We start from the raw sequence: 13,467 nt of genomic DNA, 5'->3' as shown, positions 1-13,467 counted from the left end.
CTCTAACTTCCTATTTACCCCCGTCCGACTATCGTCAACTAGCACCACATCATCCGCAAAGAGCATACACCATGGGATATCTCCTTGTATATCCCTTGTGACCTCATCCATCACCAATGCAAAAAGATAAGGGCTCAAAGCTGACCCCTGATGCAGTCCTATCTTAATCGGGAAGTCATCAGTGTCGACATTACTTGTTCGAACACTTGTCACAACATTATCGTACATGTCCTTGATGAGGGTAATGTATTTTGCTGGGACTTTGTGTTTCTCCAAGGCCCACCACATGACATTCCGCGGTATCTTATCATAAGCCTTCTCCAAATCAATGAACACCATATGCAAGTCCTTCTTTTGCTCCCTATATCTCTCCATAAGTAAATAAATAAATAACCAGGCCAAAATAGAAATGAAAAAGAAAAACCCGACTCAAGGAAGGTTTTAGAACCTTCCCAAAACCGGTGGAAAAAAATCAAAATGGGCTGGCCATACCCTGGACAGGCGGGTGGGTGGGTTGTGCGCTAGGTCGCTACACAGCGACCTACGCGGCAAATAGGAGGCATATTCTCATGGAGTGCAGCTTCTCTAGAAAGTTGTGAGGACATGCAATTTCTGAACAAGTTCAGTAACACAACAAACCCAATAGCAGGTGTGTATGAGGCAGTCCAATCAAGATCATTGCAATTCCGTGCTTGTAACAGGCTACGGACATACCGGTTTGCATGGTAATAAATCTTCTGTTTGACACACTACAACAGTACAGGTTCCTTTACGATAACAATATATGTGTCTTTGTTCAAATAACTTCTGAAGAAACTAATCAACCATGTGATGTGAACCTAATGCCACTATGCTCTCATTTATGCGGCAGCCAGTTTCTTGTTTGTAGATCTCAAACTACTTCTGAACTGTATCCTGATTTATGATGCCGCCATAATGCATTCAATTGCTTGCTTGCAGATGCCAGTCATTGTCTCTTCCGGTCCATACACCTGCAGTGGATTGTTCAAGACATAATCAGCTCACCTGTACAGGGATAGCGGCTCTGAACCACCAACCAGAAACAGATGGGCTTTCGTTTTCGGTGAGTGTTTTATGTTGAACAAACCGATGAAGATTTTTTCATAGCAATGGAAATAGTTCAGCGCGAGCTTTGTGCATAAGATACCTAGGAGATAGACTACAACAGTACCTCAATCGGAACACCGATTTCTGCACCAAGCTTGCGCATTTTCGCCAGTCCAGTTTGGTAATTTGGACCACCTCGTCGAACATAGAGGTGCATCCTGGATGCCTTTAACTTGGATTCCTGAAAGTATATTTTATAGTGAGGTGGCAAATTAGATGCGGAAGTAAAAGGAGAATACAACACTAGCCAGAGTTGCAGGTTAAGTGCTACTGTATACCTTCTCTCTTAATGCCTGAATGATGCCACTAAAAGTGGCAGCGACATCAGTGAAGTTGGCTATACCACCTCCAATGAGAAGGGCTCTCTTGCGGCCATCAGGGTCCGCAGTCGCACACTGCATTGAATAATATTGTTAACATATGAACCTACATGAAGTGAAGAGTAGTGTCATAAAATGTTATCTTGAATGCTTACATCAAGTACTACTCTAGCATACTGCAGAACCTCCTCCTGGTTGGGAGCACCACTGTATTCTGCATAATTTCCTAACTCTGAAGCATATCCCAAATCTCCAACCTGGCAAACCAAAGAAAACTTTAGTCATGTATACAAGCCAATTCTGGTCAACAGATGGTAACATGGAATACCCCCACAGCTAACTTAGAATCAGGCAAAAAGGCGTGCTTACCGTGTCAGCGTATATGACACTGGCACCACCTCCAGCAACCATTGTCCAGATGCGTCCCTTTGGGTTCAAAACTGTGAACTTCAAAGACGCGCTGGTCTGAAAGAATGGATACCATACCACACTCAACGCATAGCTCAACAAATCATACAGGTCAGTGCAAGTATTTATATTACACTCGTGTGCAAACCTAGGTAATGTTAGTAATTGGTAATTCATACTTCAGGTGGAAAAAGGAAAAGAAAAAAAACAGAAATGTGATTCCAGATGTTGGATAATACCTTATCGTCCAGCTCATGGATAAAACTTTCTGTAGAACTGAGAACTCTGCCGAATGGTAGAGGGAATTCTAAATTTCCCCACCTGCAATTTTGTCAGAACTGTTTAATACAACAATCACATGGAGAATCATACCACTGGGGATCAAGAAACTAACTTCTTGAAGTTCTTGAAAGAAGCAGTGTCATCCAATTCTCCTCTCATGTCCAGCGGATATGGCTCCCCATTCACCATGGTGAATGGGTTCATCTCAATAAATGAGAAATCTAAGTCTGCAAAAGAGGAGCAAATTTATTGTGAATATGGGAAGCCGAGAAAGCTAATGACGAATAACATTACTACTAATGACAAGTAGGCCCTCTCCAAATCTGCAGCACCTTGGAAGACAGCAAACACTCCTTTGATGAAATCACCAATCTTTCCGCGTGCCTGATAAACAAACAGACAGTGAAACTATTATCAACATGTGACACACAGCAAGCTAATGAAATCAACAACGCAAGGTAATGAGGTAAGTAGCGTTACAGTATAGGTACCTCCAGTGGAAGGGTTGCAATCAAGGGAGCACAAGCATCAGGTGTCATTGGCTTCTCAGTCGGAAGAAAGACTGTCTTAACCTTGTCCCAGTTCTCCTCGATTTCAATGCCTCCACATTCCGAGAAGCTAATGGTGCTACCCAACCTTTCAGACACAACTGAAAGGTAGTACTCTTGATCGTGGGGGACAAACGGCTCAACTATGAAGGTGGTAATTGGAGCTTTGCAGCCACCCATCTCGACCTGAATAAATCAAACATGCACACATAGATCAGAATTCACTTCGTTCTCATGCACACAAAGGATAAGAATGGCCTTCAATTACCTCGACTCCCAACCGCTCCTTCACAAACTCCTTGACTTGGGCTACATCCAGGTTGAGTGCCACAAGGCCACTCTTCCCACGCTTCCCGAACAGCATGTCAGGCTTCACAACCAGTTTGGTGGTCGACAGCCATGGATGCTGGTTCACAAGCTCCGCAAAGTCCGTCGATTGTGTGACCTTTCAGTAAACAACTTACAGGATCAGATCAGTCAAACAAACCTTGTCAGATATCAAATATAGATAGACCATTTCAAATCAGAACCATTATTTAAGACTGGAGTCACTCGGATAACGATCTATTTTTTCAAATGTTCAGATTTCGATTTATGTAAACCAGGCCTATCGATTCGGAATGACGGCAGACTCCAAAAGTAACAAAAGAAATGATGAATACCCAAAAGTAACAAAAGAAATGGTGAATACCCAGAGTGTCACTGTCACCCTCCTGCGTATCACACAGTGCAAGACATAACTAACCATTTGCAAATAATCGACAAACTATATCACACGGTGCAGGACAACTTCGGATCTAAGTAAGACGACAATAATTTTTGAAAGATTTGTTGCACCTAACACAACCGCCAGTACCAAACTGCACCTTTGGCTTTATTCCCAAAGACCTCACGAAGAACAGTTCCAGTAATGGGACTCTCAATCACCAATGCAGATAAATTGCTTCTTGGCACGATCTCGAGCCAGATCTCCATCCTAAACGAGGAACTGTTTCGGCCCTAAACTTATTAGAATGGCAGTTCTGCATTGGCTTATCACTGCTCGTCCGAGCTGGATCAATGCAATCTTCCAGGCCGCCCGGATCATGCGAGAATATGCAGAGATCCAACCAGGTATCGCTCAAAAAGAAAAACTTCTCGAAATTCCAGATCAGAGTGGGTGGTGACTGACCTGGGCGGAGAGGATGTGCAGGTCGATGCCGGCCAGGCGCTTGAGGTGCTCCTTGAGGAGGCGCTTGGAGTCGTACTCCCGGATCTTCTTGCGCGCCATGGCTTGGGCTCCCGGAAGGCCCGAAGGCTTATGGTGGGTAGAGCGCGCGCGAGGTGCTGTGGACTCGAAGCGGAGTAGAGCTATGGTAGGTGCCAGTGTGCTTGGTGCCGGTAGCGTAGCGCAACCAGGAGGTTGCATATATATCGTGTTAGATGGGATCCAAGCAACCAACCAATGTACTGCTCCCTCCGTTTATTTTTGTAAGTCGTTTTAGACAACTCAAAATAGGCTGTTTTACATATTATCTGAAATGTCTTCAAGGTTTTATAAAAATGAACAGAAGGAGTACTAAAAAGAATGCTTTTAAAAAAACAATATAGAAAGAAAAATAACGAAAATTGGGTACATGTGCACCTCTTATGAATGTAAAATCTAAAAAATAGTTAAAAATCAAATTGTCCAAGAAAATATTTGTCAACAAACTGGTTGATTGTTCCACTCTCATGTGAAGTTTAGCAAAGAAATGATATTCGTGGTATTCTTAACATAGAAAATAAAATTATATCTTGAGAATGCGATAAGAAATCGAAGACGTCTTACAGGGGATGTGCGGCCATACATTCACTGATGGACTTCTCATTCACGCCTTGCACTGCCAAAAACCTTTTCCAGTTCTACAATATGTAGATGATATGTTGATTTTGCTTAAGGGTAATGTTGACTAGGCTAGAGTAATTAAGAAAATTCTCACAGTATTTTTGGAATTCTCTGGCCTAAAAATCAACTATCTTAAGAGTATGTTTGTGTCTCTTAATATGGGTGATATTTTGGCTACAAAAGTCGTGCAAATTTTGGGCTGCCCAATTGACTCCCTGCCCTGAACCTATCATGTTTGCCCTTGTCCACTTGTAAGATTACATAACACATGCCGCAACCCAGTGATTCAGAATATTGATGGATGCCTACCGGGGTGGATGCCTGGACTCCTGTCCTGGGGCGATAGATTGAAAAGAGCAATGCGGTACTATCCACAGTCCCGTGACATTTCATGTTGTGTGTTATGTGGCCTGATTATAGCTTACAAAAAATATACAAGATCATGTGTTCCTTTTTCTGAAAAATGCAAGCGGAACATGGCGGTCACTACATGGGCGTTGAACCAAAGCCGTCCTGCAAAAGAATGTGGCAGATTAGGCGTTAGAGAACTCAGAGCACAAGCATGTTTTGCAAGCTTGTTGAGTATTCCCTCCGGTCCTTTTTACTCTGCACATTAGATTTGCAGAAAGTCAAACTTTGCTAAGTTTGACCAAATTTATATTAGAAATTATTAGCATCTATAATATCTAATAAATATAATATGAAAATATATTCCAAGATGAATCTAATGATATTGGTGTTGTTATGTGAATGTCTATAATTTTTTATATAAACTTGGTCAAAGTTGGATGAGATTGATTTCGGACAAACCTAATATGCAGAGTAAAAAGGACCGGAGGGAGTAGATACTGCAAGGAAATAATTTACCATGCTAGAATTGGTTTAGGAGTGATTAGGGATGCATGTTCACTCCGGGTAGACACCACACCCATTATGAAAACTGTTTACACATTTGTTCCCCTAGTATAGAATGCAACCACTTGCGCGTTGGGAGATGAACAAAGCATATCCTTACGGATGGCACATGGTGCACCGAGAAACACCTGGTGGATTGGTTTCATATCCTTTTCCTTTCTGATGTTAAAAATACTGCTCGGTAAGATCACAATTTGTGCATGGCTCTTGGTATGGCAAGCTCAAGTCGGTCCTCTCAGCCACGACCACACATGAATTATCACAGTTGTTTCACCTGCTTGGCACCATTATGGCTTCTGTCGACCTTGAGAGTAGATCATGTACGATTTTCGGCATCCCATCATGTGTAAATTTTTTCTACCACTACTCACTTTTCATGGGATGATACACCATGCATCTCAATTTATTTGGTTGCCTATTTTTTTGAAGCCCAGAACCGTAGAACAATCGTTCTACGGTATATTTTCATTTATATAAATAAAATAAAAGGTACAAAGTACAGCAACAAAAAATCAACCTACTCCAGTTTTCTCTAACATGGTATATAACTTAAAAATTATTCAACACCCATTGTAAAAAAGCAGTGGAGTGCTTATCCTTGATCTTGTGCTGAAGAAGAAGCAGCTCATTTTTGAAAGAAGCCTTCCAAGTCTGCGTAGTGTGTTGGATGTTTTTGAAAACCTTTCCATTTCTCTGAGTCCAAATGGCCCAGCATCCAGTCATAATTACTTCAAGAGCAAATTCCTTCGGCAGAAGCCTTGCAGCAAGAAGAGAATTTTCAAACACTGAGGTGCCTCTTAGCCTGTTAGGGATAATCTGGTCCCATCATGCACATGCAAAATCACAGTCCCACAACATGTGCATCAAGATTTCATCACAATTATGTGAACATGAGGGACAACTTTTGTCATCCAGGTGCATTCCCCTCCTAATAAGCATGTCTCTAGTGTTGACTCAATCACGAGCAATAAGCCAAAAGAAGATTTTATGTTTGAGCCTGGCTGTGCTTTTCCAGATGAGTTTGAAAAAGGGGTGCTCCTCATGGGTGCCAACAATCTCCTTGTACATTTTCATTGAGGAAAAGTTCCTTGGGTGCTTGTTACATATCCATTTATCTGGCTGCTGGCTGTTCAAAGTTGGGAGAGAAGATTCCAGTTCTGTGAGCTGTTCAAAGGCCAAATTTGAGAGAGGCAAGTTGAAAAGTTCAGTGTGATCTGAAGTATCCATAAAAGACTTGAGGGTGATTTTGTCATCTTTTGCAAAGGAATGGAGCTGCGCAAACTGTTCCTTTAGGGGGGTGGTGCTCCATGAATCATACCAAAAGAGAATGGAATCTCCAGAGTGAGCTGAGCATGTGGAGACTCATTTGAATTTTGGTAGAAGTTTCGGGTGGGACTTCCACCAGAAAGAGCCCTGCTGGGCATCTGTTGGTGGAGCTTCAGAGTAATATGTCTCCCATACTAGATTAACCCAGGGAACATTTTCCTTATTGAGGAACTTGTAAATATTTTTCATTCGTAGAGCCTCATTGTGAGTTTTAATATCCAAAATCCCAAGGCCGCCCTGCTTTTTTGGCCTACAAACCTTGTCCCAAGCAACTAGACACATGCCTCTATGCTCTTCACCAAATTTTCTCCAGAGGAAGTTTCTGAGATATTTATTAATCTGATCAATAACCCCAGCTGGCAAGGAAAGGGTGCACCTGAAGAAGATTGGCGGGGCAGCAAAACAGACTTGAGAAGCAAAATTCTTCCATCATAAGAGAGCATTGTAGAGCAGCCTGTGAGTCTTCTCTCAATCTGTTGCATAATAGGTTGGAAATCTTCAACCTTTGGCTTGGCAATACCCATTGGCAATCCCAGATAAGTGAAGGGAAAGCCTCCTTGTTGGGACCCCAAGATGTTCAAAATACCCTGGAGGTTGCTTGCTGTTACATGCATGGGTACCAGAACTGACTTGTGGTAATTGACTCGCAAGCCAGTGAAATCCGCAAAGTGTAGCAACATGCTTTTAACTTGATTGATTTGACTAGAATTTGCAGGGAGAACCAAAATGGTGTCATCAGCATACTGAATGACAGGGAAGTCTGGACATGAAGAGTGTTGCAGGGGAGAATGGATGAGGTTGGTGCTCATTGCTGCATTGAGAATAGATTGAAGGAGATCAGCAGCCAGTACAAATAGCAGAGGAGAAAGTGGGTCCCCTTGCCTGACACCTCTCTTGCAGTGCAAGACTTTTCCAGGTACACCATTGAGGAGAATAGAGGATGTACGAGAAGTGAAAATTTTGTCCATCCACATTAACCATTTATCTCCAAATCCTCTGGCCTTAAAAATAGTCATTATAGTGGAATGCTCAATGAGGTCAAAAACATTTTCAAAATCCAGCTTTAGAACTAAGATTTGCGTTTTGGACATGTTGCACTGATGCAAATATTCAAAAGCCCATGCCAGACAGTCTTGGATTGTTCTGCACTTGAGAAAGCCATACTGGTGCGGGTGGACCAAGTTAAGAATCACCTTTTGCAGTCTGTTTGCAAGAAGTTTGGTAATGATCTTAATGGAGCAGTTTAGTAGAGATATTGGCCTGAAGTCATTGGCATTAATTGGAGCATCCTTCTTAGGGATCAGAGTAATGTAAGAAGCATTGATGCTCTCCAGCTGGCAATTCCCTTGGTGAAAATTTTCTATGAGTTTATAGAAGTCTGTAGAAAAAATATGCCAGCAAGCCTTGATGAAATTACCATTGAAACCATCTGGCCCAAGTGCTTTATTTGTGGGCATCTCTTTTATCACTACATCAATTTCCTGTTTGGAGAATGGCTCTTCTAGACACTGCAAATCATTTCTTCTGGTGAGCAAATCTTGCAAATGTAGGAGGTTACAGGTGTTGTTGGATTGCCCAAGTCTCTCCTTAAATGTTGTTCTGAGGATGGAAGCTTTGGCATTGTGATCAGTAACTTCATTTCCTGATTCATCTTGTAGCACAGAGATGTGATTATGCATGTATTTCAGAGTAGCTTTGGCCTGAAAGAATTTAGAATTTTCATCCCCAAATTTCACCCATTTAATGGTAGCCCTTTGTTTCCAATATGTTCTCTGATAATCCAAGAATTTCAGAAGATGGGCTTTTAAAATCTCCCTGCCATTGGACTCTACAGTGGAGAGCATACGAAACTCCTCAATAGTGTCCCAAAAGGCAATTAAATCATTGGAGGCATGGATGATGGCAGTCAGATTAGAAATGGACTTGGACCAGATTTTCAAACCCTTTCTTAGTATTTTAAATTTGGATGTGATAACTTTGGCAGCATCCATTTCATCCACTTGTTGGTGCCAAATTCTTTCCACTACTGCCTGGAAATCAGGATGTTCAAGCCAGTAGTTTTCAAACCTGAATATATTGGACGTTGGAATCGAAGTTCCAATCTTGATGATACAAGGAGTGTGATCTGAGACAGGCTTAGAGAGAGGAAGAACTAAAGTATTGGGATAGGAAGTAGTCCAATGCTCTGAAGTGAAGACCCAGTCTAGTTTTTCCAAAAGTGATGCCTCTTGCATGTTGCTCCAAGTGAATTTTTTGCCTTTGAGAGGAATTTCCACTAGACCCAAAGTACTAATAGCTTCATTAAACTTCATCATGTTATGGAAATCTCTAGGCCCTCTGTTTCTGTTATCAAGATATCTAATGTAATTGAAGTCTCCTGCAATAACCCAATCTGTGTCTGAAGGCATTTGAATATTTTGAAACCAATCCAGAAAGTCTGCTTTACCCTCTATGTCACAAGGCCCATAAATGTTTGTTAAAATCCAAGAGCTAACTGTGTGGACAGAAGTGAACCTGGTAGAGATGGAGTAGGAGTTTTTAAAGAGACATTCCCCATGGACAAAATTCTCATTCCAAGCAATTAAAAGCCCTCCAGATGTTCCCACTGATGGAACATAGTCAAACTTATTTATTCTAGCAGGGCAGAATTTTTTCAAGTATTCACTGTCAAGATGCTCTCTTTTGGTTTCTTGCAGGCAGATTATAGAGCAATTATTTTCTTGGATTTTGTTGGAAATGGATAGCCACTTGTTATGAGAGTTTAAACCTTTGACATTCCAATTAAGAATATTCCAAGATCTACTCATTGCAATAAACTGTGCTGACCAACTGATAGCCTAACCAGAGGAAAACATAACATCCAGAGTACAAAAGCCAGCAAATAGAGCTAGAAAGTGCAGACATAATACAGTACAGCCAGGATCTCATCCTTACAGTCTGAAAAGGCATCAAAATACAAAGTTTCAAGGACATTTGTGACCACATGCAGTTATACATAGCACAGGAACTTTTGGCAGGGTGAGAAACTCTTCTATTCCTTGCTGTCCTTCCCTCTGCCTCCTTGCTTAGATCTTTTCTTGGCCAACACCTCTTCAGATGTGTCCTTAGCATCCACCTTGCAATAAGAAGAGTTAAGATTTTTAACAATTTTACTGCTGCATAGGGGAGGTTTTGCATGGCAGGGAAGACAGTTCCTATCTTGGTAGGATTTTTTCTTGAAACCATTACACAGTTGCTGTAATCTCAAACTGCATCTTACCTCAAACTCTACCACAGGAGCTCTCTCTTTTCTCTTCCCCTTGAGATGCAAGGCACTAGTAGAGGAAGTGATGTGTTCTGCAAGTTTACTTTTCTTGTTCTTCCCAGCTTGAGGCATGGAGAAAGGTTGACTGTGTTCTTGTCCATTGAGATCCTGTGAACATGATGGAGCCATAGAAAGAGGGCATTTTTTAGGAATGTAAAAAGAGCAGAGTTCTCCATATTAATGCTCCACATATGTGAAAAGAGGAAATTCTTAGCCCAATCAAATCTGAGAGGATCCAAAAGGGCAAAAGAAAAGAACATTACCCAGTCTGCAAGCACTGTAACATGTTGGGAGCCCTCTATGGCAGTAGCAAAGTGCTGGGACCATTCTTTCAATCCTGCTGCAGATAGATTATCCTGGTCCTTGAGAGATTCAGCAAAGAATTCTGAGTGTTCAGTGCTTCTGACAAGCTGAAGGAATCTGCCTTTGATTGGGAATCCAGGTGGAGGGGCTGAGGTGTCTGAAGGTTGAGTTTCAGAGCAAGCATCTAGAGGTTGAGCTGGCAGAGTTGAGCTTGGAGTGTCACCAGATGAACCTTTGTGATTATCACTAAGTGGCTGCTCAATAATCTCAATTTCTTCATCCACAGGAGAGCTGTAGCCAGTACCAGGTGAGGCTGTAACAAAATCCACTGTTGGGTCAGCAAGCTTAATAATAGGGCTTAGATTCTCATCTTCATTCAATTCCCAGTTGATAGAAAAGGCTGGAGGCACAGAGTTAAGGTCTAGCACTGGCAGAGCATGAACATTCTCAGTGTGCAAAGATGCATCAGCAATTGGCTCCTCAGTTTGCAAAACTGGTGCTGCCAGGGGATCTTCAGGTATAAATTGTTCAGCCAGGGGCAAATCAAGACCAAGATGTCCATCCTCATAAACATCTAGCCCAGGTTGGGGTGGATGGGCCTCCAAAAGCCCAACCAGGTTCAGATCAGGCCCAGCCAGGTTTAGATCAGGCCCAGCCAGGTTCAGATCAGGCCTAGGAGCCAAGGGTTCCAAAGGCCCATTGATATTTGCCATGGGCTCAAACTGGCCCAACAGATTCAAAACCGCATTTCCCTCCAAGATTGGAACATGCTGCTCCTGCTCTAAGATCTCATTTGAGCCCAGAGAAAGAGTTAAACCACTGTGATCATCCACATCTGGCAGTTCAGCAGGGATATTGTCATTATCTGGGATATCCAGGGGTTGCATCAGTTCAGCAAGTTTAATAAATTCTCCATCTTCCAATTCTTGATCAATGTGGTTAGCTGGGAGAGCCCAGTGACCCCATCCAGGCATCTCTTCATCTGCTTCGAGAGGTTCTTCATTGACATCCAAGTTGGGATCTGCATCCTCAGCCTGATGTTGCTGGATTGGCCCCAGGAAGTGGTTGAGTTGATTGGGATGGAAATTCGGATTGATAGGCTGAGGATGAGGATTTCCATTGTTTGGGACAGGATCTTCATCCGGAGGCCCACCTCCCAAGAGTTCTTGCTGGATGATCACCACTGGAACTGTCCAAGATTCTGCAGAGCTAGAATCACTTTCACCCACCACAAGGCTAGCAGGAATATCTCTGAGAGCATCAACTTTAACCTTAACCATCAGCGCAGTCTTGGTGCTCCTGGCTCTGTCCCAAAGCACCAGCCTGCCAAAACTCCTAACCACATTCGCTACCTCATGGATCTCTCATTTATCAAAGGGAAAACCAATAAGAAGGACCCAGACATCCCTAGTCAGATTCATATTCCTCCAGTTCAAACCTTGATTATGCCTTTGAAAAATGACATGAATGTATCCAAATACATGCAGGCTTTGAGAAACCAGAGCATCTCTATCGAAAGCAGAATTTAACTTAACATATGCTTGCCCAAAGGGGCAGGGACAAATCTCAGAGAAATCAAGATCCTTTTCATCACGGATAAACTCGCCCAAAAGCTGTCTAACATTAGCAAATGGTACCTGAAGATCTGGCATTGGGATGAAGGTAGCAATTGCCCACTCTTCATGAACTAGAGCAGACGGAGCTGAGATCACTTGAACACGAGCGGGCCGCCCTTCCACTTGAATCGCCTGATGCCCTCTGGGAACGAACGGCGACGGATCGAAGGGGAAGGTCGCCATGCTTGCCAAGCTCGCGTGCTGGTTGGATTGCCACTGCGTGTATGAGGCAGGGAAAGCAGGCCTGCGCTCTGGTGGAGGGGGATTGGGAGGAGATGGAGAAGGAATTGCGGTGTTGGTAGGTAAGGTAGTAATGGGGGGGGGATAGGATTACCCTACAAATCCGTGGAAGCACGAGTCAAAGGCGGTCTGCGTGCATCGGAGCTTGCTATGGCAGGTGGAACAGAAATTGCGGCAGACTGCGGATTTGACAGAACAGGGGAGGCGGAACGGCACCCCCTGGCAATGTTGTTGGGTTTCGTAGTAATTTCAAAAAAAATTCCTACGCACACGCAAGATCATGTGATGCATAGCAACGAGGGGGAGAGTGTTGTCTACGTACTCAACGCAGACCGACTACGGAAGCGATGACGCGACGTAGAGGAAGTAGTCGTACGTCTTCACAATCCAACCGATCAAGTACCGAAACTACGGCACCTCCGAGTTCGAGCACACGTTCAGCTCGATGACGATCCCCGGACTCCGATCCAGCAAAGTGTCGGGGAAGAGTTCCGTCAGCACGACGGCGTGGTGACGATCTTGATGTACTACAGCAGTAGGGCTTCGCCTAAACTCCGCTACAGTATTATCGAGGAATATGGTGGCAGGGGGCACCGCACACGGCTAAGGAATAGATCACGTGGATCAACTTGTGTGTCTAGAGGTGTCCCCTGCCTCCGTATATAAAGGAGTAGAGGGGGGAGGCTGGCCGGCCAAGGAGGGAGGCGCAGGAGAGTCCTACTCCCTCTGGGAGTAGGATTCCCCCTCCAATCCTAGTCCAACTAGGATTCCTTGGAGGGGAAAAGAGGAGGAGGGGGCCGGCCACCTCTCCTAGTCCTAATAGGACTAGGGGAAGGGGGGGCGGGCGCAGCCCATCTAGGGCAGCCCCTTCTCTTTTCCACTAAGGCCCACTATGGCCCATATAGCTCCCGGGGGGTTCCGGTAACCCTCCCGGTATTCCGGTAAAATCCCGATTTCACCCGGAACACTTCCGATGTCCAAACATAGGCTTCCAATATATCAATCTTTACGTCTCGACCATTTCGAGACTCCTCGTCATGTCCGTGATCACATCCAGGACTCCGAACAACCTTCGGTACATCAAAATGCATAAACTCATAATATAACTGTCATCGTAACCTTAAGCGTGCGGACCCTACGGGTTCGAGAACAATGTAGACATGACCGAGACATGTCTCCGGTCAATAACCAATAGCGGGACCTGGATGCC

The 13,467-nt window shown here is 43.6% G+C and overlaps 1 protein-coding gene across 1 annotated transcript; it reads right to left on the bottom strand.

Moving 5' to 3' along the window:
- Window positions 1-656: 656 nt before the first annotated feature.
- LOC125551306 (ATP-citrate synthase alpha chain protein 2) lies at window positions 657-4,080 on the bottom strand. Its single transcript, XM_048714488.1, has 11 exons — window positions 3,858-4,080; window positions 2,955-3,131; window positions 2,630-2,872; window positions 2,471-2,522; window positions 2,251-2,365; window positions 2,096-2,177; window positions 1,818-1,913; window positions 1,604-1,705; window positions 1,407-1,523; window positions 1,193-1,309; window positions 657-992 (listed from the first exon to the last, which is right to left on the bottom strand). Exons 1-11 carry the CDS (start codon window positions 3,954-3,956, stop codon window positions 921-923), a joined length of 1,272 nt encoding a protein of 423 aa, XP_048570445.1. The 5' UTR covers window positions 3,957-4,080; the 3' UTR covers window positions 657-920.
- Between the last annotated feature and the right edge of the window lie 9,387 nt (window positions 4,081-13,467).

This window comes from Triticum urartu, chromosome 4, assembly GCF_003073215.2.
Source record: "Triticum urartu cultivar G1812 chromosome 4, Tu2.1, whole genome shotgun sequence".
Classification (NCBI taxonomy): Eukaryota; Viridiplantae; Streptophyta; class Magnoliopsida; order Poales; family Poaceae; genus Triticum; species Triticum urartu.
The sequence above is the reverse complement of the archived record's forward strand: the minus strand, read 5'-3'. Positions and strand labels throughout refer to the sequence as shown.